The 25,507-nt window shown below is 35.6% G+C and overlaps 1 protein-coding gene across 6 annotated transcripts in view; it reads right to left on the bottom strand.

Annotated features, from left to right (window-relative positions):
• FER (tyrosine-protein kinase Fer) overlaps positions 1–25,507 on the bottom strand; it is a 287,316-nt gene that overhangs the window by 203,041 nt on the left and 58,768 nt on the right. For all 6 annotated transcript variants that reach the window (XM_073960882.1, XM_073960880.1, XM_073960878.1 and 3 more), the window contains exon 3: positions 15,201–15,388. In XM_073960882.1, the coding sequence (XP_073816983.1) occupies positions 15,201–15,388 (188 nt within the window). The remainder of the gene's footprint in view (positions 1–15,200; positions 15,389–25,507) is intronic.

The following is a 25,507-nucleotide window of genomic DNA, read 5'->3' on the forward strand; positions in this document are numbered from 1 at the left end:
GATCAGTAAAAGAAGTAACTGATACCTTTATGAAGGTCGAAGGAGAATCTGCTAAAGTGGGTCTGGCGGTAAACGGTGAGAAGACCAAGTTGATGGTGTCGACGAGCAATGCGTCCATTGAGCTCGGACCGACTGTGGAAGTTGGTTCCTATAATATTGAGGTAGTAAAAGACTTCGTCTACCTCGGCACCTTCGTAAACACAACAAACGACATCAGTTGTGAAATAAAAAGAAGAATTGTATTGGCCAACAGATGCTACTTTGGATTAAGTAAGCAGTTTAAAAACAAAGCCACATCTCGTCAAACAAAAATAACGCTCTACAAAACTCTGATACTACCCGTGCTGATGTATGGCTCCGAAGCCTGGGTACTTGCGCAAGCAGACATGGCAGTGCTTGGTGTGTTTGAGAGAAAAATTCTTCGAAAGATCTACGGACCAATCTGCGTTGACGGTGAATATCGACGTCGCATGAACCACGAGCTGTATCTGCTATACGACGACATCAATATTGTTAAACGTATCGAGATGCAGCGATTGCGTTGGCTAGGCCATATCATAAGAATGAGCGATGATGACCCCCGAAAAAAGGCGTATGAATACATGCCACATGGCGGTGCACGCAGAATTGGCAGGCCAAAGAATAGATGGCGCAAACAAGTGGATGATGAGATGAAAAGGCGCGGTATTCCAGAGTGCAAAGCAACAAATAGAGAGGAATGGAGATCTATTCTTAGTTCGGCCTATAGAACAAATGTTCTGTAATGGACCAGCTAAGTAAGTAAGATATAGCATTTTTAAAGAAATAGGGTATAGGGGAAGTTCCCCGCCCCTTCCGAAATTCAAGAAAATATGTAGCCTATTTTCATGAGGCCCATCGCTGTACATTCCCTGACAATTTCAGAAAATCTGTTCAGTAGTTTTTGTAGAAAAGATAAAAATTAAAAGTTGAAAAAGTGGGCGTGGTAAAATTTCAAAATCGGTCCAGCCGTTCTCAACTGATGCCATTACCAACGAACGACGTTTGATTATTATGTGTTATTTTGTTATTTAATATTTATTATTTGTTGTTTATTATGTATTATTTATAATTTATTATTTATTATTTATTTTTTATTATTTATTTTTCATTATTTAATATTTTTTTATAATTATTATTATTTATTTATTTAATTATTATTATTTATTGTATACTATTTGTCATTTATTATTATTTATAATTTATTATGTTGTTTTTTAATATTTCTTAATTATTATTTATTATGTATTATTTATTTTATATTTCTTATATTTTTTATTATTTATTTTTCATTACTTTTTTGTTTTCATTACTATTTTTTTGTTATTTATTATCTGTTATTATTATTGTAATTATTATTATAATTATAATTATTATTATTATTATTATTATTATTATTACTATTATTATTATTATTATTATTATTATTATTATTATTATTATTATTATTATTATTATTATTATTATTATTATTATTATTATTATTATTTTTATTATTTTTATTATTTATGGTTTATAATTTATTATTTGTCTGATATTATGTATTGTTTATTATTTATTATTCTTTAATATTTATTTTTATTTATTTATTTATTTATTTATTTATCTTATATTAATATAAGATTTATTGGGAGAATAGCTTTAGCAGCTTAGGCCATCAGCTATATTTATTTTCGTTTTTCATTATTATTATTAATTAATTTTTATATAAATATCTATGAATAAAATATATTACTTTTCTTTCAATATTTACAAGTTGCCCCTTGCAATTTTGGGGTTAAAAGAAAATCTCGTCATATTTTCCCCCCTTCCATTTTAGTTGCAAACACATGTTGTTAACAAGCCAGCAATCTTCTACTCGTCTCTCATTCATCTCTAAACAGCAATAATATAAACAGATTCACATATCACCGAAACGACATATGGTCAAATGGATAATTTATATATGACCCAATATCCCCTCTCTCCCCAAAAACAGCAACATAAATGTTGTGTTATTGAAAATTTCATTCTGATATTTTAGCAATGATTTCAGATTTTGAGGTTTTTATTTAATATTTTCATTTTCTCTGTTGTGCTTTGCTGACTTTGAAAAATAAAAAGAAGACATGTTTGTAGTCACAAACAGAAGATAAACAGAAAAATGTTTAGAAATTTGTACACAGAACCCAGAAACATAAACGCCATAATGCATAACCATGAAATATTTTCTTTCTGCTTGAACTGACATAAAATTTGGCGCATTTTTGTTTAGTTCTCTCGATTGAATATGAGACAATGTTTATTTTAAGTGAATTTTTGCAATAATAAACAATTTTTGTGCTTGGCGCTGTGGATTATAAACTAAGAAGGGAATTTTTATGTCATGCGTCATAGTTTGAAAACATGAATAAATGTGGGAGAGAATGAATGATAGTGTTGTTATAGAAAATATTGAAAATTTTCTTTTGTAATATTAAATTTATTAGAATGAACTTATTATTAAAGGCTATCCAATGGCAGTGTCAAGAAGTCTGCGGTCTACTTGCTTATTCATATGAATCTCAAAAAATTACATTGGCTGTGGTTTGAATTTAATCTATGCATGTATGTAGCTAATGGTCCATACATACATACATGCATCCACTTTGTAGTTATATTATATCAAATAAGATCTTAACAAGTAATACCCCACAGCTGAAACACATGTCACAACCAATATACTTAGCAACAGTAATTAACATTAATCCAAAAGTCAATCCCACCCTCTCGCTGTTGGGGGATGAATAACAAGGATACTCATTGATGACAGGATAAAGAAAGGAAAAAATAAATGATTTTACTACGCGAACAATTAACGAAATTTCAACAGTTTTCACATTGTATTTAAAGCTGTCTTTGTCCATCCTTCACGATTACAAGGGATAACCAAACGGTTAATGACTTCGATTAAGGACAAAGGCGATTAAGGTAAGTTTGGCATTTTATGGTGGGCACACAAACAATGACCTGTTAAGTGGTTGGCTGTTTTTGTTCTTCTACTCAATCAATGGCATCAATCCACCCCACCATTTTTTGGCAAAAACTGCAACAATGTCATTGTCCTTGCCACATACGAATACACATATTTTTCGACTAACAATCTTTAACAATTAATCGCTTACAATTTATTATGGTGCGGGACATGTGGTTTTTGCTTGGAATTTTTTGTTTATTTTGCTTTATTGGTGGGGATTTGAGGGGTTGATTGTTAGCAACAGCAGCAAAGTAAAGACAGCAATTACAATATGGACAAAAAGGTTTTTCAAGCGAAAAACCATGGCACATGTGGAGGAACAGCAGTTCAAAAACCATTTAATAACTCCACCCAAAAAGACTTATGGTCGAAATTACAAGAAATACATTTTAATGCTGTTTTTGTCTGTCTTGCTGACTGTCTGTCCTGTAATAAATAACGTTGAATCATAAACGACATTAAGCGCAAACATCAGACATATGTTGTTGGCAAACGTAGAACAACCGCACGAAAATGCTTCATAAAATTGTGAAAAATATTGCATTTTCAGCGAACAACCACAAGTTGAATGAATGAGTGAGCGAGTGAACGATTGAGCGACTTTGAACAGATACAAGTTTGTTTTTTTTTTTTGTAAGTTGTTTTGTTGTAAAATGTTGCAGTTTCTTTAACCTGTGAAGGATGGCAATACCATTAAAATGTTCTTTGGATGAGTGGTAAACCTTATCCTAATTTAGGTAAGGTGGATAGTACATCCACATAATGCCAAGGAAATTAAAACATATTCTTAACAAGTTAAAAATGGCGTTATGTTCGGCCGGACCGAACTTTTTATACTGTCCGCCATAAATTAAATTGAAACGAGATTTCAGCCATTTCGGTTGGATAGTGTGGCTAAAACTTTAGAAATACCGAAAGTCCCTCGAAAGCGTTCTATAGTTGATATAACAAAACATGGACTCATACCGACAATCCTGTGCAGAAATATTTTATAGTTCCATCGGAAACTAAATAACAAGTTTCAGGTATTTCGCTTGGAAATTGTGGCTAAAACCTTAAAATTCCCTATGAGTCCAGTCAAAATACATATTAATATAGCAAAAATTCCCACTAAGCTGAATTTTGAATGTCCTAAAAGTCCCCACCAATCTCATGTGGGCAAAAACAGTTACTCGGGGTCAAAGGCCAAAATTTAGGGCATTTTTTATGATTTCACTTTCATACGGGCAAAATGTGCCTCATCGAAATAATGGTTTTAGACCCCAAGTATGTTTGGACGAAATCGCGCTGGTGCGCACGATAACTCTCGAACGGATGAACCGATATAGCCCATAATTTGGCATTCGTAATATTTTGTCCAAATTTAGTGGGTCCAAAGAAGTCTCAATACCAATCTTCAACCATTTTTGCATACCAAAATGGTGAAATAAATCAATAAAACAGCAAATAAATCTATTTTATTATACTTCTATACATATACCTTAAGCGCCAGTGTTCGAAAATTCGAACACCACTTTCCCGGAAAACGAAAAATCGGAAAATTTTTCGAGTTGATTTTTGACATCAGTGGAATAATAAAAAAAGTGTTTTCTTTTTAAAAAATAAATAAAAAATTTGTCTCGGTACGATATGAGTTAAGTTCGAAGATGGGTTATATCGGTCCACGTCTTCCGGTACCACCCCCACGAAACTTCGGAAATGTTCGGAAAATTTGTGCGCACGATAACTTTTGAAGGGAGTAACCGATTTGGTCCACACTTTGCATATCGTGAAATTTCTACTAGAATTAGACGAGGTTCCTCCTACACAAAATTTCGGAAGAGTTAAGTTTAGAACCTGCTTTAGAATCGTTTTGATTTTTGTTGGAGCAACTCCCATTCACTGTCTCCTATACGACGGCACATGTTTCATCAGGGGCAAGTCCATACTTCCTGAGAAAATAGCCTGAAGGGCTATGGTTTGAGCGCAAGATAACTCTCGAGCGGATCTGCCGATTCGGTCCAAAATTTGGTCTTCGTAATATTTTATCCAAACTTAGTTTAAGATCGATGATAAGCCATATCAGTCCACTCCTTCAGGTACCTCCCACACATGAGTTCATAAATTTTCGGAAAAATTGTGCGCATGATATTCCTTGATGGTACTTTGGCCGATACTTTACACATCATAATATATCTACCAAATATATATCAGGTTCGAATATGGACTATATGTGTTCACTCCTTCGGGTACCTGTCACACAAAGTTTCGGATAAGTTCACTTTAAGACCTGCTCTGGAATCACTTTGATTTTTGTTGACGCAACTTTCATTCGCTGCCTCATAAAGAGAGCAAACCAACAAAATCGGAGCGTGTTCAGTAGAGTTATTCCATGTTAGAGTAATTTTATGCAAAAATATCCCATGTGTAATCGAGAGCCCAACGGGAACGACATCAACGAAAACTCTCCTTTTTTTGTGTTTGTTTTTTGAATTTTTGTCATGGGCGGTGGATCCGGCAAAATCCACAGCAACCCTCTACACGTCATGGACAAAGGAGCTAAGGAGGAAGACTTTCAATCCACCTTCATAATGGCTTACCATCCCCTACCGGATGTATCCAAATGTCGAGTGTGGACCATCTGTTTCATGTGGGAAGGATTATGTCGGCCAGAGCAGCAATATAAGGTGTTGCCCACTCGACAGTTCTTACTGGCATCTCATCAGCCATCACTAGACAGCGGAATTTTATGCAACCCCTATTTCTGGCCCGATTCATGTAAAATTTTGGGACAAAATTCTCTTCAGACAAGTCAATAAAATAGAGAAATGTATAATCACAACCACAACCTTCAAAATACCGGAAATCGGGAGGTACCGTTCTATGTGGGCTATATGAAGACGTGGACCTATAGTGACAAATTTAATTTGGATTGTTATATACCACAAGGAAGACTTAATACCAAATGTCAGTAATTTCGGAGGGATATTGAGGCCACAACCATCAAAATACCGGAAATCGGGAGGTGCCGTTGTGTGGGGGCTATAAGAAGACGTAGACCTATACCGACAAATTTCATATGGATTGTTTTATACCCTCAACGAAGACTTAGTACCAAATGTCAGCCATTTCGGAGCGATATTGAGGCCACAGCCATAAAAATACCGGAAATCGGGAGGTACCGTCGTATGGGGGCTATATGAAGACGTGAGCATATACCGACAAGTTTCAGGTCGAAAGTTTCATACCATCAAGGATGACTAAATACCAAATTTCGTTCATTTCGGTGGGATATTAAGGCCACCACCTGCAAAAGCCCGAAAATCGGGAGGTACGTTACTATGAGGGTTATATGAAGAGGTGGACCTGTACCCACAAACTTTAGGTGTAAAGTTGGGGGTATACAACCTTACACCGAAGACTTAATACCAAATTTCAGACATTTCGGCGGGATAGCCATCCCATACCATATTATGGGACAGGATCCTTTCCCTAGGCACATCGGGAAGAGCATCCGGTGTTACGGTCCCTTCACCCTAGATTTCATTCCAACGGACATCTACCAAGTGTTACTGGTTGCCTCGCAAAAGACAAGCCATGTTCGTGTAGTCCAGCAAGCCGTAACTAGTAGGCCACTAGTACCATCCTGGCACAATTGAGATCTGTAGTCGAATTCTGTAACTAATCGATAAAAATCGATAAAATTAAAACGCAAAATTATAAACGACCGGCATCTTGGACGTTGTCGTCGAAGGCATTGCAGCGAGCTGTGAACTTGTATGAAGTCAACCGTGTCCTGTCTTGCTTGTCGCTTTCTCGCTTGAGCCTGGCTCTAATGACCCGTACATGGAATTTATGGGCATAGCAGACAGGTTTGGAACTACCGAGCTAAAGTAGCTTAATGTGAACATCCCAATAATCTTAATACATAGTTTTACTCCAGATTATAGACCAATTATTGAATTAAATCTGCACGGTGCTCTTGAATCAAATTTAAATGGAAGGTGCTTACACCTGGGAAGTTTTTGCGGATTCTGAAACTACAATGTTCATAGATGAGGAAAATAAAAAAACAAAAAAAATCGCCGGAGCGCTTTTTAAATAAATCGCGATTCAAGTTGACATTTTTAGGGGTTGTTTAGGTTTTCACGATTTTGCTTAGAAACCGCAACACCTATCAAAATGAGACTGAAGAAAATATTGCAGCTATCAAAATTCTCTACAAGATTTCCGTAGATTTTACTATTTTTGAGATATTGAAGTTCAAATTGGGACAATGCACTGACTGTATCGCCCCCTTATAAAAAAATGTCATGAAGGGTGCGCCTTAACTAACTTTTAATGAAAACCGCTTACACAGGGGAAGTTTTTGTGAATTCTGAAACAGAAATGTTCACAGATGAGAAAAATCCAAAAACAAGAAAAAAATCGCTGTAGGGATTTTTAAATAAATCGCGGTCAAAAATCAAATTTTTAGGTGTTTTTTAGGTTTTCACGATTTTGCTTGGAAACCGCAAGTCCAATCGAAATGGAGCTAGAGAAAATATTGTAGCTGTGAAAATTCTCTACAGGATTGGCGTTTATGATTTGTTCTCAGGCTGTACCATTTTTGAGATAAAGAAGCTCAGTTTACATTTTTAGGTTTTTTTGTTAGGGTTTCGCGATTTTGCTTGAATTCGGCAAGTCTTATCGGCATGGGACCTGAGAAAATCTTATAGCTGTGAAAATTCGTTACAGACTGGCTTATGTAATTTTTCCAATGTTGTAACATTTTTTTAGATATATAAGTTTAAGTTGGAAAATTGCAGTCATGACATTGTTTTATAAGGGGGCAATACAGAATTGAATTGAATTTGAAATGTCCCAATTTCAAAATCTATATCTCAACAGTTGTAAAATCTACCAATATACCATAAAGGTCAATCTTAAAGAGAATTTTGATAGCTACAATATTTTCTTTAGTCTCATTTTGATAGGACTTGCGGTTTCTAAGCAAAATCGTGAAAACCTAAACAACCCCTAAAAATGTCAACTTGAATCGCGATTTATTTAAAAAGCGCTCCGGCGATTTTTTTTTGTTTTTTGATTTTTCTCATCTATGAACATTGTAGTTTCAGAATCCGCAAAAACTTCCCAGGTGTAAGCACCTTCCATTTAAATTTGATTCAAGAGCACCGTGTCTGGTCTACTCTCGTTTTCTTGCCAAGTCAGAGGTCTGAATTACTGATCATTACTGATCACTATGTGAAGGTACATAAATACTGAGTACTACAGGTTCCCTATTACTTCTCTTTCATAGACTCTGTGGCCATGTTAAGATACTACACAAACCTCAGATGGCTATGACACAGGTCATTTTAGATCTTGTTATGTTTAACTAATTCTCCATCTATCCTTATTTGCAATCATCCTTGCTTCCACTTCCATCTGCTTCCACTTAACACTTCCCGTTCTCCTTTCCTCTACTTTCTATTCAGGATGAAAGCGATAGGCCGCTGGTCAACGAGTGAAGTGACAGTCTACAATACAGGGATCAGCGCATCCTATAACCTAACCTTACTGCACATCATGAATTGTGGCATTCGCAACCAGTGTTTGAATTTGCTGCTAGTTTTTCACAGCACAGCACAAGGTCTATGCTGGCGCTGTGAAAGTGACGCAGCATAGCACATAGTCCCAGCATCAAAAATAAAAACGATTGCTATTGCTATGCTGTGCTGTTTTCAAAAACAAAATCGAAAACTGTTGCTGTGCTATGCTGCGAACATAAACGTAGCATAGCACAAGGTCTATGCTGTGCTTCTGAAATCTTCACAGCACATAGCATAGCATAGTCATCAAAATCAAAAACGAATGCTATTGCTATGCTGTGCTGTTTTCAAAAACAAAAACGAAAACTGTTGCTGTGCTATGCTACGAACATAAAAGTAGCATAGCACATAGCATAGTCATGAAATCGAAAAACGATTGCTGAGCTCTGCTGTGCGGTAAACATTTCTACATAGCATAGCATAATTAATGTTAACCCAGCAAACTCACTAACCCCCATTATTATAAATAAGCTTTCTTTGGTTATAGTTTGGATTTTTCGATCGGTTTTTTAGCGTTCCGGTTAAAATAATATTAAAATGTGAAAATTATATTTTTAATGTCTTCAAATTCGTTTATTTTGCGTTTTCAAATACATCCAATAGTAAAAGAAAACTTATAATAATGGCCCTATGAGTTGTTCAGTGCTGTTTATTGCTGCGAATTTTCACTTTACAGATCACGTGTTAGCATACTCCGATTGAGCTCAAACTCTGTCAATCTTAATTTTTAACAAAACTAAACGTTTTAGGAGGGTGCCGCATAAAAATTGGACATCGATTTTTAAAACCACTCTAGTACATATGTATATTAAAACAGGTACAAGTGGCAATAACATGCATTTAGAAACTCGAAGTTCGCTTCCATAAGCCATAGACGCCAATAGCGAGAATTTTATTAAATTTCATGAAATTAGGCGTTCTTAGATCGAATTCTCCACTACATCAATTTCACGATTTTACTCTACTGTGGAACTTGATCTAGAAACGCAAAATGTTATTAAGTTGTTTAATGAAATTCATGCTAGTGTGGTTACCGACTAAATAAATTAGTTTCAAGAAACTATTGTTACTATATTTATAGCCCCAGCCTTTAGGCTAAAGAGGGTATTTACACTTTGATACGACCAAAATGTGCCTCATCGAAATAATGGTTTTAGACCCCAAGTATGTTTGTATGATATCCGTTTCAGACAATTTTGAGTAGATCTAGCAATGTCCGTCCGTCTGTCTGTCGGTCTGTCTGGCTGGCTGGCTGGTGCGCACGATAAGTCTCGAACGGATCAATCGATTCGTTTTAAATTTTGGGTATCGAAATATTTTGTCCAGATTTGATTTAAGTTCGAAGATGGGCCATATAGGTCCACTCCTTAAGGTACCTCCCCCACAAATGTTCAAAAATTGTCGCAAAATTTGTGCGCAAGATAACTCTCGAAGGGAGTAACCGAATTGAACCAAATTTTGCATATGGTAATACTACCTCTAGGCATACATCAGGTTCGAATATGGATTATATCGGGCCATTCCTTCAGGTACCTCCTACACAAAATTTGAAATAAGTTTAGTGACACCTCACGAATCGTTATGAAATTTTGTTGTTGTATGGTTATAGTTGACCTTTGGACTGAAATTTTCTCTAAGTTTTGGTTTGGCTTGAGGTCAGCAAATTAAAAACATTTTATTTTGTTTTTAATATTATTTTTATTTTCCGATATTTCGGTCATCTCCGACAACCATCATCAGGGATTTAATATTTGTTTTATTTTGTAATCACTAAAAAATTACTTCCTCATCTTTTCACAAATACTTTCCATACTTGGAATAAGTTTTTTTGTTTTTTGGGAAAAAAAGGTATGTCTATCCATACAGGATGAGGGTACATCTATGTCGGCAAGGCCGACTAATACTTTTTTACTTGTTTTATAATATTATGTGTCAAATTTGTTATACTTTAGCGGTCTATCGAAATGTTTTTATATTTGTCCTAAGAATAGTTTTAGAACGGTCAATTATTCAATATTTTCTTTGAAATTTTGTTATCTATAACAACAATTATTTAGTTGCAGAACATACAGGAATGTTTGGGCTTTTTACAGTAGACCAATAATAATAATTAGCAAATAGTCATGGGGTTTCTTTCCTTATTTCTCAAATTTTTCATTCAGTTAAAGAGATTCGTAACAATTTGACATAAGAGATTTTTTGGTACTTTAAAAAATTATATATTACTGTTTTGTCAATTAACAGACATAGTAGTGTGTTAAAAATATCGAAATGTGCATTTAGTCATGGTTTCACAGGTCAATAGCAAATTCTGTTACATTTAAAATACATACATACTTCTTTGCAATCAAAAATTTTCTGGGTTATGTTTGATGCTATGCTGTTGACTTTGTTCATAGCACAGTACAGCAATAGTTTTCGTTTTTGTTTTCTTGACTGCGGCTGTTTACTATGCTGTTAAAATGTCTGCAGCACAGCATAGCAACAGCATTCTTTTTTGATTTTGATGACTATGCTATGCTATGTGCTGTGAAGATTTCAGAAGCACAGCATAGACCATGTGCTGTGCTACTTTTATGTTCGCAGCATAGCACAGCAACAGTTTTCGATTTTGTTTTTGAAAACAGCACAGCATAGCAATAGCATATTTTTAGTGATTTCAGTGCTGTGCTGGTAGCAAATTCAAACACTGTTCGCAACGTCCCTAGCAGAATTAGCATTCGTGGAACCTGATCTCAGAAATGATTTACCAGGTGAAACTCATCGTTTCTTTTGGTTCAGAAAATCCTCCAATAATCGTCTTCGTCTAATTGGCCTAGTTTGAGAGAGAACTTTCAGAGTACTATCCAACCCTTCATATATTCGGTTAGCAGACAAGACTTTCTAGTACATCATCACAGCTGCAGCAGCCGCTCTCTATGTAAGTACCAGCTGATCGAATACCCAAAGTAATACCAAACCTTCGTCGAGCCTAATCTATTGACCCCAGATTTAACGAGATAAGAGGCTGGTCGGTGCAACATTGGTGCCCGAATAAGTGAATTGTTGGCAATTATTAAGCTTCTCTCGAAACCTGTGAAAAAGGAATATAGGACTCCAATAACATTTGGCTACATTACGTTGCATTAGATCTCTTCCTGCCGACGGGGAACTACATAAAATTTACAATGAATAATATTGCAGATGTCATAAAGAAACGTAGATCATCAAAAGCCTTGAGCCCTGACGGAATATCTATAGCAATGCTGAAATAGCTGGGTGAGTCGGGGTTTGAGTATCTCAACAAAGTTCTGAATCTATCGCCAGCCCCCCACATCTTGCCCGAAGTCTGGAAAATGTGCAGTATGGTATCGCTACTGAAGATAGGTAAGAATTGCAGCATTTGTCCATCGTACAGACCGTTTTCGCTTTTGTCGCCCGTAGCAAAGACTCTTGGGGCTTTTACTCCTCCCCAGCATTAGAAATAGCTGATCAGTTACCGATCATCAGCATGGTTACCTTAACAGCAACAACAGCACGTCATCCGCTGCACACAAGCCGAGTGATAAGACAGGGGTGACGCTCGACGTAAGCTTTGATACTGTGAAGTATTCACACTGTTTGAGGATATTGATCCTACCTCTCGCTAATTTCGGAGAAAGAGATAATTTATTGACAAAATATAACGCAACAGTTCACTTTGTGGTAAGCTATGCGGCGCCAACATAAGTTCGCTGTATACCATCAGCATAATGTTGACGACATTTCCTGGATATTTTAGCCATGTAAAACTTCTCAACATGCGATGTCGCCGTTTTGACTGGCGAAAAATGTAGGCCCCATATCATTGAGCTAACACGAATCGGTGTGCACTGATTGATATGAGAGAAGTTTTTTTGTCCCTTCGCGGATGTTTATGGGATCATATGTTTGAAATTGAGTAGCATTCATTCTGAGAACTGCAACAGAGTACCTCCTCTAGTCATCGGTGTACTATCTGCATGATTAGACGAAGCCTCTTCCAGTACTGCAAAATATTGACATGTTGTAGTTATTGTACTTGCTCGGGAGTTGCCTTGAGAGCTATCGTAATAACCATATAGGTGGATCGGAGCCCCTAACCTACACCTTTTCAGATGTAATTCGAAATATTTTAATTTCAATTCGTAACATTTCATTTGTAATTCGAATTATTCCATTTATAATTCGAATTATTTCATTTGAAATTCGAATTGTTTTATTTGAAATTACAAATGAAATCATTCGAATTACAAATGGAATAATTCGAATTACAAATGAATAATTCGAATTTCAAATGGAATAATTCGAATTACAAATGGAATAATTTGAATTAGAAATGGAATAATTCAAATTTCAAATGGAATAATTTGAATTAGAAATGGAATAATTCAAATTTCAAATGGAATAATTCGAATTACAAACTGAATAATTCGAATAACAAATGGAATGGAATTTCTTCCATTCCATTCAGATGTAATTCGAAACATTCCAGTTGTAATTCGTAACATTTTAATTGCAATTCGATTATTCCATTTGTAATTAATTCGAAACAATTTAATTTTTATTCGAGAATTCCATTTGTAATTCGAATTATTCCATTTGTAATTCGAAATATTCCATTTGAAATTTAATTTTTTTTCTTATTGTAATTCGAATTATTCCATTTGTAATTCGAATTACAAATGGAATTGTCGAATTAAATATGAAATGTTACGAATTACAAATAGAATTCTCGAATTACAATTAAAAAAAATCGAATTACATGTGAAAAAGGAGTAGACATGATAGGAGGAAGATAAAGGGAGAGAGAAGTCTGACGTTACAAGAGAGATCGCGAAGACTATCAGGCCATAAGCAACTATTGTGTGAAACAGTCCTCGGAGTATATCCCCCATCTACCTTATCTGAAGAATGTTAGCTTCCGCGACAAACCACAGAAGTTTTGGCTCAATTACGTTTCGGATGGTGTAGCCACTGTTATTTCTATAGAAGGATTGAAGGCACCGTGCAAAATATCTGCTAAGTGAAACCTACTCAACTAAATCCAGTTGCGGTTACAACATTTTGATGTAAACCTGAAGATAGAGCCATGTTGCCTCTTAACGGGTTAATTATTTTAAAACATAAATCTATGAACATATTCATGTTCCTTACAACTTTCTGTTCTTGTTGTAATTTCCCCACCACCTCCTCCTGCTCCTATTCCGTTCCAGCTTTTCAACATGTGTATCATAAATCATAAACTTATAAAATTCAGTGATATGAAATTATTTACACAAAAAACACTCACACAAAAGCACACTTACAGCATAGACAGCATTTTCAATACACTGATGCAGCAAGAAGCAGTTCTTTGGAATTGTAGAAGGAAACCTGTTCCGCACAGACTTTACATCAATATTTCATGGTCAATGCATCGAAGTATGGTGTTTAACATGCTACTCTACAAGTCTGAGGCTATGGCCGAGAGGGAGAAAAAGGTGGTCAATACTGGCCGATAGAAGCATTCACCATGTACCACCATGTCATGCAAGGCAGCCAGCAACAACAAACAAGAAACCATCTTGTAGTGAGTCCAATATTAACCTATCTTTACATTAATGACAGTACTTTGCGTTTATTAGAGTAATTTCTAACAAAACAGAAACACAAAGAAAAGTGGCAGCATGGACGAGAGGAGCTTTATAGGAAAAAGCTGTTGGTTCGGGTGTCTATCAATAGGTGCGGATAGATGTGTGTATGTAGGAGACAGTGGGAGAGAGTGGAAGTGTTCTTCTTGCACACATGTTGCAGTCTTGGATATTTATGACCATGACCAGGTTGCTGTTTCGTGTCGTATGTACTTTTGCTCCTGGCCCAAGAATCTCTCTCTAATGGACAAATAATTCATTTTTGTTTGCTATTGGTTGGCTAACATGAAAGTACAATTTTGCCAAGAGGCTACTATAGGTGCTTCTTGGAAACACTAAATCATCCACCACCACCCACCCCCCAAAAGAGGAAAATATATTTTCTCAACTTGTTATTGTTTGTTTTTGGCGTTGAAGATACTCATTAATAACTGATTTTTATGGGTCTAGTCAGCAACTTGTTGGGATAATAAATTTCCTTAAAAAGCTTTTAGGGAAATGCAATTTTGAAAACTTTCTAATTTTGTGAGGAGTAATTGAAAACAGAGGATATCTCTGTACGTTAGAAATAATGTTATTTAAGGAAGGATATGTATATCGAAAAATGTTACCGAGATTCCAACATCTATAAATATTTATTTAGTTATATTTTGAAACAGTTCTTTAATTTCGTTGTGTCTAAATTATTAATAATACTTTCTTAATATATTACTATAAGTACATTTGCACTGAAAGCCTCTCATGACTACTGACAAGTCGCAGGTCACATGACCGACCAACCACCTCGCCTTACAAAGAAGGCCATGACACATCAAGCCATTTATGATGTTATTTTTAACACTTTTGCGGTTTCTTGTGGTGCAAAATTGTTTCAAGAAAAGTGGAAAAAAAAGAAAATTGGAATGTACCGTCAAGACAGACATTATTATATTTGTTTCAAAGAAATATATTTATAAAATACTTTCTAGATTAATAAATTGTACTTACATGATTTAATCTGGCAGCAATTTTCGTATGCTCCTCCTGGTATGTTTTCTTTGCCTTACGCTTATCCTGCGACAAGTGGGCCAATTTATCACACACCACTTCGAGTTGTTCGGCATTGAATTTAAATTGTTTAGCTTGTTGATCCAATTCATCCATATAGGAACGCCAGGATTTTGTAATGAGACTGCCTGCAAAGGGGCGAAAAAGAAAAAAGAAGGATTTAGATAAAAAAATAATTAAACGTGATGTGTAAAATTTGTAATAACTGGTAGTGAAAGATTTTAAATTTGTTACAAACTATTTTACTTAAGGGTAACACAATTATGCCAAACATTAACAAGGACATAAGAGAAATAATTGGACGAAACCATTCTCTAGAAAGTCTTCGAAAATTTCGTTGCACGGTGCGCCTGAACCAACATCAAATGAAAGGAGCTTAAGGGAAGTGTACATAAGCTGTCTTGCATGCTTACCTTGCTTGCTTCTGATAAAAGAACAAAAAAGAAAAGGGCAACCCAGTTCGAAACTTGCTCGGCCTTCTTTATTCTTTTATTTGTATTATGTCAGAAATGAAGCAGGAAAGCAAGGCAATCAGGCAGGCAGGTCTTTACACCTGGGAAGTTGTGGTCAAATTTCACATTTGTAGTTTTTCAGGGGTAAGTCCATACTTCTTGAGAAAACAGCTCGAATGTTGTAAAAAGCCCCTATGCCACCATGTGTAGTGGCTGGAGGGCTCGAACCGAATACTGCGCTCGTCCACACTTTGGATATTGTAATATTTCTTCGAATAGGTCCACTCCTTCCGGTACCTTCCGCACAAAAGTTCAAAAATATTCGGTAAAATAGTACGCGCGATTTCTCATAGCCGTAGCAACCGATTTGGTCCAAACTTTGGATCTCTAAATATTGTCGAAACTTAGTTTATGTTCAAATTTGGGCCCTATCCGTCCAATCCTTGTGGTACCACCCATACAAATGTTCAATATTTTTGTATGGTCTGTTCGAGGATCCTTTTGACATTTTTACCGAAGGGTTTCCTAGTGGCCCTGTTTACAGCGATATTATGTTTTTCGTAGGCTAGTGTGATAAAAAGCCCTATCTATCGATGTTCCCGCAATTTTTTGAGCTTTAATCCTATCCAAACTTTTGTCGGTTCATACGCCCAAAATTTTGAAAACCCCCCTAAATACATACGTTTTTTTTTGGGATAAAAGCAATTCAATCCGCACAGGCTGAGGGTATATCTCTGTCAAAGCCGACTGATACTTTTTTAATTGTTCACAAATAATTTTACTTAAGGTTAACGCATTGTGTCAATCGTTGGCAATGACGTAAGAGGAATAATTGGACGAAACCATTCTCTAGAAAGTCTTCGAAAATTCCGGTACACGGTGCGCCTGAACCAAATTTAAATGAAAGGAGCTTATACCTGGGAAGTTTTTGCGGATTCTGAAACTACAATGTTCATAGATGAGAAAAATAAAAAAAATCGCTGGAAGGCTTTTTAATGAAGTTGCGTTCAATTTTCACATTTTTAGGGGTTTTAGGTTTTTACGATTTTGCTTGGAAACCGCAAGTCCTTTGGAAATGGGACTAAAGAAAATGTTGTAGCAGTGAAAATGCTCTACAAGATTGACTTTTATGATATTTTCGTAGGTTTTACTGTTTTGAGATATAGAAGTTCAAATTGGTACAATGCACTGAGTGTATCGCCTCCTCATACGAGAGTTGCACGAAAACTATCTGCAATAGACAATGCACTGCGTGTTGCCAGGCGCAATTTGATTTTTTTTTTTTTTTTTTTTTTTGAAAAGTTTGACAGTTTCTTGTCTAAACGTACTCCGGAAAGTTTGTCATACAAAAAATAACTTTGCAAAAAAAAAACTGGAATTTATTGTGAACATTTCCGTCCGATAATTTTTCACAACTTTCGACGTGGATAATCACGGCAAGAGTGCATCTATCTAATTGAATCTTTGTATGGCAATAAGGGTCATTACATAGCACTATGAAAACCTCGTTTAATGAATTCAATAGTGGTCGACACTCGCCAAAAAAACGAATATCGTAAGGGTCGCCCAAAAGCGGCCGTTGTGCCAGAAAAAATAAAGCCGTCCGCGAACGGATTGCCATGTTATATACCATGAGATAGAGGCATCCTAGGGCATTTCATACACCAACTAACACTTAATATTGCATAAATACCTGGCCGCAAAAATGGATTTTTTCTCGCTAGATCCAGTCGCTCAAAAAAGGCTCTTGTGGATTGGTGCAAAGAAATTGTGAATAGAAGCAATCACGGTTCTTCAAACGACATTAATAAGATCGTCACAGACGACGAATCTTGGATCTATGCTTAGGGGCCCGAAACAAAACAGGAATCGACCGTATGCGTATTCAAAAGCGAGGCAAATCCAACGAAATTTGTTCATCTAAGAAGCACTTCGAAGCAAATGGTCGCCAGTTTCTTCGACAAAACTGACTGTGTGGCGACTATACGGTAGGACGGTTAATTCTGAGTGTTACACTAGAATTTGTTTGCCTGAAGTCTCCTGAGAAATTCGAAAAACGGTAAAAATGTGGAATTGATGAGTCATACGCCGTACTGCACTGACTGGTTGTTAAATGACTTCATTTCACTCCAGCATATCAAGAAAAAAGGCGTGGTCGCCAAAAAATGCTTTTGAAGCGTTCAAAAACCATGTTTTGGAGCTGCCTCAATCGGAGTGGAAAAAGTGATTCAACCATTGGTTTGAGCGCATTAAAAAGCGTATAAATCATCCTGGAGACTACTTATGAAAACGATAAAACAATATTTGATGGTAACTTCGACTCTCGACTTGGTCCATACTTGGCACATCGTGAAATTTCTACCAGACTTAGATGAGGTTTCAATATGGACTCAATCGGTCCACTCCTTTGGGTACCTCCTAAACAAAATTTCAGAAAAGTTCAGCCCCCCATATAACGGTATAAGTTTCATCAGGGGCAAGTCCATACTTCCTAAGAAAATAGTCTGAAAGGTACAAAAAAGCCATATGACACCGTGTGTAGTGGTTGGAGCGCAAGATAACTCACGAACGGATCTGCCGATTCTGTCCACAATTTGGTCGTCGTAATATTTTGTGCAAACTTAGTTTAAGTTCGAAAATAAACAATAGCGGTTCACCCTTTCAGATCCCTCCGCCACAAAAGTTCAAAAATGTTCGGAAAAATTGTGCGCACGATAACTCTTGATGGGAGTGACCTAAAATATCTATCAGATATAGATCAGGTTCGAATATGGACTATATTTGTCCACTCCTTCGGGTACCTCCCACACAAAATTTTGGATAAATTCACTTTAAGACCTGCTCTCGAATCACTTCGATTTTTGTTGTAGCAACTTGCCTCAATTACGGCATTAAACGTTTTTTTTTCAGTCCATACTTCTTGAGAAAACAGCTCGAATGTTGTAAAAAACCCCTATGGCACCATGTATAGTGGCTGGAGGGCTCGAACCGAATACTGCGTTCTTCCACACTTTGGATATTGTAATATTTCTTCGAATATTAGATTAAATTCGAAGGGGGTGCTTATAGGTCCACTCCTTCCGGTACCTCCCCCACAAAAGTTCGAAAATATTCGCTAAAATGGTACGGGCGATTTCTCAAAGACGTAGCAACTGGTCCAAACTTTGGATCTCTAAATATTGTCGAAACTTAGTTTATGTTCAAATGTGGGCCATATCTGTCCAAACCTTGTGGTACCACCCACACAAATGTTCAACATTTTTGTGTGGTTCGAGGATCCTTTGGACATTTTTACCGAAATTTTTCCTAGTGGCCCTGTTTACAGCGATATTATGTTTTTCGTAGGCTAGTGTGAGCTTTAATAAATTTTTGAGCTTTAATACTATCCATACTTGCGTATGCACCCCAACATTTTGAAAACCCCCCTACCTAATTACATTTTTTGGGAAAAAAAATATTTCAATCCACACAGGCTGAGGGTATATTACTTGTTTTATTTGAAAATTTGCCTGTTAGGGCGAATATCATTTTTATACCCTCCGCATTTATGCTAACGAGGGTATAAACACTTTCATACGGGCAAAATGTGCCTCATCGAAATAATGGTTTTAGACCCCAAGTATGTTTGGACGAAATCCGTTTTAGACAATTTGGAGTTGATTTAGCCATGTCCGTCTGTCTGTCTGGCTGGAGCGCACGATAACTCTCGAACGAATCAACCGATGCGTCCAAAATTTGGCTTTCGTAATATTTTGTCCAATTTTAGTACCTGCTATCGTATCGCTTTGATTTTATTTGTAACAACTTATATTCACTGCCCTCCATACGACGGTACAAGTTTCACCAGGGGCAAGCCAATAATAATATAATATAATTGTTCCACAAACATCCCAGAAGGAAGAAGGGAGACTTCTCTCATATCATTGAGTGCATCCCAATTCATATTAGCTCAATGATATGGGACCTACTGCTTATCGCCGAGTCCGAACGGCGTGTCTAAGACACCACTTGTAGAGACGTTTTACATGGCTGAAATACTAAGGAAATGTCGCCAACATTAATTAAGGATATTTTGCCACCGCACATTGGGCCCAATGACAGGTTTTTGAGGCAACAAGTCACTGGAAGCAGCTAGAGCTACCAAATTTCGTTCCAATGTTTTTAATGAGCATAAAAGTACTTCTGCAAAATTTGGTAAGAATCGGTTCAGATATAGATATAGTTTTCATGTATATGTTTCATCCGATTTAATCCGATTTTATTTTTAAGCCCCACAAAGGTCACAATTTGCATCCGATCGCCTTAAAATTTGATATGGTAAATCCTGTTCAGGTTAGAATCAGGTCCTGAAAATTTGGCTCTGATCGGTTCAGATATATATCTACATATATATAGAAACCTTTTCAGGTATACCATGATGTTCGAAATATAAATCTTCTGAAATGGCTGGACCGAATTTGATAAAATTTTGTTTGTAGATTCATAAGGATCGTAAGGTACTTTTTATACCGAAAAATGGAGGGGGTGGGGGACCTCCCCCACAACAAGTTTTAGCCAAACGCGAAATCTCAGAGATTATTAGACGCATTGCTATACAAAACAATAGTAATTGTGACCTCTATCATTAATTTATGTTTTGGAAGTAGAAAACCGCGATCGCGTCCGTTATTTGAAAACTTTATAATTACAGGTTAAGATCTTGAAATTTAGTAGGTGTTTGTAGTACCAGTTATTAAATTTAAAGATCTAGAATATTGAAGATTTCAATGCTTGGTGTAACTCGGATAAGATTACTATAAAATTTCGCGACTTGTGTCATATTGAGCATCGTCCAGTCCCAACCCAGTCTAATAAATTAAAATATCCACATTTTTAAGTGTCACGCTATCTGTAAGTAATTTTCTATAAGTATTCGGATCCATACGGACATGAAATTTTTTTACACATATAGTACTCACTATTACCTTCTATCAGATATATATAGTTTCGACAATACGTCGCAATACCGCGAGTTTTATTCCAAAAACTATTTAAACTACAATACGAACTACCCAAAAAATACACCACAAGTCTACTTCAAATATTCCTTACCAAATCTAACTTCTTTTATTTCTTAATCAGAATATTAATTTATATACCTTTACACGTTTTATCCATTAAAAAAACTGTTTATTAAATCAGCGGTTTTTAATTGCCGAGCGAAACAAATTTGTTCTTCGTTGGATAAATTTTTATAAAATTTTACAAAGTAACATGCAATATCTTTGACAGCTCGGTATGTGACCACGAAGCGTTGCCAGGTTGAAATGATTTTGTTTCTAAGTGGCTCAAAGTGTTAAGAATCTAATCCCGTTACTAATTTATACAAATATATGACTTCAAAACTAGACTTTTTGCCTCAGAAACCTGCCATTGGGCCCAATGTGCACCGTTGAAAAATGTTTGATGTTGCCTGGCCGGGGAATCGTACCCACGACCTTCAGCGGGTGTGCATAGCATTGCACCACTTCCTGAAATAATAAAAATTTGGCCTTCGTAATATTTTCTCCAAACTTGGTTTAAGTTCGAAGATAAGCCATATCGGTCCACTCCTTCAGGTATCTGCCCCACAAAATTTCAAAAAAATTCGGAAAATTGTGCGCACGATAGATCTTGAAGGGCCTAATCAATTTAGTCCATACTTTACACATCCTAATATATTTACCCGATATAGATCAAGTTCGAATATAGATTATATTTGTTCACTCCTTCGGGTACCTCCCACACAACATTTTGGAAAAGTTCACTTTAAGACGTGCTCTCTAATCACTTTGATTTTTTTTTTTGAAGCAACTTACATCCTCTGCCTCAATTACAACGGTAAAAGTGTTTTCAAACGCAAGTCCATACTTCTATAGAAAAGGTGTAAAAACCCCCTATGACACCATATGTAGTGGCTGGAAAGCACGATATTTCTGGAACTAGTTAACCGTTTTAGTCCAAAATTTCGCCTTAGTCATATTTTGTCCAGGTGCACAACTTCCGGTACTTCCCCCAGTATATAAAAATGTCACTAAAATGGTATGCACGATATCTCTTGAACGGGACAACCAATTTGGTCCAAACTTTGGATCTACTAATATTTTGTCCAAATTTAGTTTAACTTATAAAATGACACATATCGGTCCTCTCCTTAGGGTACCTCCCCCACAAAAGTTCAACATTTGTGTCTAAGTGCAGTTCGAAGATCCTTTGGATATATATACCGATGCTGTTCGTTGTGATCCTATTTACATTGATATTATGTTTTCCGTGGACAAGTCTATGCTTTCTGGCATACTGGTCCAAAAGTTATACGTTGATCCACTGATATGACTTGTGAGCCCGATATCTATCGAAAAGATATGACTCCCAAAATAAGATCCACTTCCACAATATGTCGGTCCATTCCTTCAAGTAATTCACTAATTCACATTTTTGTCGGCAAGTTCATATGACCGAAAAGGGCCACAAAATTCTGTAAAGACCCTAAAAACATTCGATCTGTCCGTAGTTGAAAGTTTCAATTCACATAGGCTGAGGGTATATCTCTGTCGGCAAAGCCAACTGATACTTCTTTACTTGTTTATTTGAAATTTTGCCTGTTAGGGCAAAGATCATTTTTATATCCTACACCAAATTAGAATCACTTTCTGAGTAGATTTATTCATCTCCGGCTGTCAATGTATTTTTGTTCACAACGTATAGTTATTGCTTTTGGTGAAAATCGGTTCAGATTGGGATATAGCTCCCATATATATATTCACCCGATTTGTGGTATTTGGTGCGACAATGACGCTATGTGTCCAGAATTTGCAATATAAAAAATTATATTGAAATCGGTTCAGATTTGGACATAGCTCCCATATATATTTGCTCCCGATTTTGTGCACCAAACTCGCAAAGTCTGTCGAATTTTAATTAAAATACGGAAATGTCACCGATATTGAGCTAGAAATAAGTTTGCCAAATTATATTAAAATCTGTTCAGATATTTATTTTCGCCCGATTTCATATATTTGACGCACTGAACTTAAAAGTGGACAGACATTTTGATGAAATTTGGAAAATATGACGCAATCTTATCTTGAAATCTTGGAGGTGTAGGGTATCATATAGTCGGCCCCTCCCGACTTTGATCCTTTCCTTACTGGTTAATATCAATTTTATTAATTTTCTCTTTGGATGAATCTTGTTTTCTACTACTTGGAAAACTGCGCAAAATATTTCCTTTTGAATATTTATTTACTTCTTTAATTGTTTTAACTTTATTGTTGTTTTTTATTTGTTTGGTGTTACTTCATTAACTAAAAAATATTCAAGTTTTCAACAAAACAGAAAAAAAAATCTCCTTGATATATAAAATTCACACAATTCATTTGGCAAATGTCATATGAATTCAATAGAAATTCATTGTCAAATATGGCATTCAACATGAAATCCAAATCCAATTGTATTTTTTTATAATTCGTTTTTGGGAAAGGTTAATAAAGTAGCTGTGTAGAGAAGAAGAAAAGAAACACATTGGTGTGGCATGAAATCTTCAAATATTCAATAGCGGTATTTTAAAGCAGTTCCTAATCAATTTTCATACTCCGAGAAGAAAAAAACTGAATTTGCTATTATGACACGTCATTTGTCGTGACAAGATTGATGGGCGGGTGTTGGCCACAAAAAGTCAAGCAGGAATTGCATTTTAATAATTTATTATGGCCACACAGATTTAGTTGTTTTTTGAATAACTTGATTTTGTTAAACAATGGCACCATTTAAAACATTGTCTCTTGCTATTGTTTTATTCACACTATTACGTTAAATAGTGAAATTCCTCCCCTTTTTATGATATTTTCATGTTTATTTCTTTATTATTTTTGATTTGTTTTCTTCTCAATTAGCAATGCCATAATTGTCTTTGGACCAGAAATCATGGATCATGGCTAAGAAGTGACTTTTTTTATGGTTATGGAAGTTGAATCAAGTTTTCGTGTGACTCAACGAAGAGATGCATTTAAACACAATTATCGATTAGATGGTAATGATCATTGTAGATCATTATCATTGTAATGTTATGACGACTAATGGAAAATATAATTTTTTTTTGTTTGAAGTGGCTTTTTGTGTGTAGCTATACGATCCGATCTATTGTTTGTCAGTGGGAAAAACGTGTGAAATTTACATATTTAAATAGTTTCTTTTGTTGGATGCAGAAAGAAGTTAATGGAATCCAATGAATTTCAATGTTGCAAACCGGCAATATAATTATGTAAAATGAAAAATGGTCTATTGTTGTTTGAAGTGATCCTAATTAATATATAAAAATATTTGAAATTAGTATAATTCAGATGGAAGTTATTAACAAAAAAGTTATTTAAAATATTTTGTTAAGTAATTGCTTGAATATGAAATACGCGGAATTCCAAGCAATAATAAATTGGCACAAGGTCAGATTTATACGATGTAAGTGAAAATGTCACATTATGCACTTCATAATTGGGACAAAATAAAATAAGTTCAAACATCGTTGTTTTACCTCTGTCTAGCTTATTTGTATCAATAATTTCTAGTCCGCAATTTTATTTACATACAAAAAGTTGTTGAATAATATTTTAATTCGCTTTTTTCACACATTATAACCGTTCACACAGCTAACCGTTCCGCCAAATGATTTGTATTTTTTTTTTTTTTCATTTACTGTGTTACCCAAAATTAAACAGAGTGTAACATAATCATCTGAACAACGTCGGCATCATGCCACACTTACACCGGTAGTTACGTACGTTCACACAACTAGCGGTAAACTTATGATTAGATAATCGTTTTGATCACGTACATACATACTATAGCACCATTATCCGGCTTCTTGGTGTTTTGATTTTTAAATTTAATTAAATTGTTGTATTTAAAATCTAGAATAAGTTTTATGCAGAATTGTGAACGAATAATTATAAGAAAAAAATTGTCACGAATTAATTAATAGCTTTCTTAATCATAGTAAAAACAATTAAATAAAAAATAATTAAAAAAATAATTTACAGTGGTGTATATATAAATGCCCTAAACACTAGAAAATAACAACTAAAAAAGTGGCTTATCTTCGAACTTAAACTAAGTTTGGACAAAATATTATCAAGGATCGAATCGGCAGATCCGTTCGAGAGTTACCTTGCGCTCCAACCACTACACACGGTGTCATAGGGGTTTTTGAACCTTTCAGTCTATTTTCTCAGGAAGTATGGTTTTGCCATTGATGAAACTTGCATCGCCGTATGGGGGGCCGTGAACCACAGAAATACAATACAGTGGATTATCCGGGAATCGATTATCCGTAAATCTCTGCTATCCGTGAAAGGAAAATACAGATTTTTTTGTTCATCTTACACCGATTGACCGTGAGAATCTTTATAATCCGACATTATAATTCATTCGACCAAATTTTAATTGACAAAAACAATGCACATATGAATTATTTTAGAACATTTTCAATATTTTAAACTTCACATTAAATTCATAATTGCTCTTATTTGTAAATATGTATTTGCAAGATCGCATACATTTTGAATAAAAATATATGAGAAACAGTGTAACTCCATTGTCCGGGAAAATCGATTATCCGTAATGGCTTCGGTCCCGACCATTACGGATAATCGAGGTCCCACTGTATAACTGCGAACTCTAGCGTGATTATGGTTATGGGAGTAATTTCTTTTCAATAGATAGCGCTCCCTCCAATTATTTCAGCTGGTTGCCGAGCATCGGAATAAATTGCCAAATGATATT

Source organism: Musca autumnalis, unplaced genomic scaffold (genome assembly GCF_047663935.1).
Source record: "Musca autumnalis isolate F117 unplaced genomic scaffold, ASM4766393v1 scaffold_1, whole genome shotgun sequence".
Lineage (NCBI taxonomy): Eukaryota > Metazoa > Arthropoda > Insecta > Diptera > Muscidae > Musca > Musca autumnalis.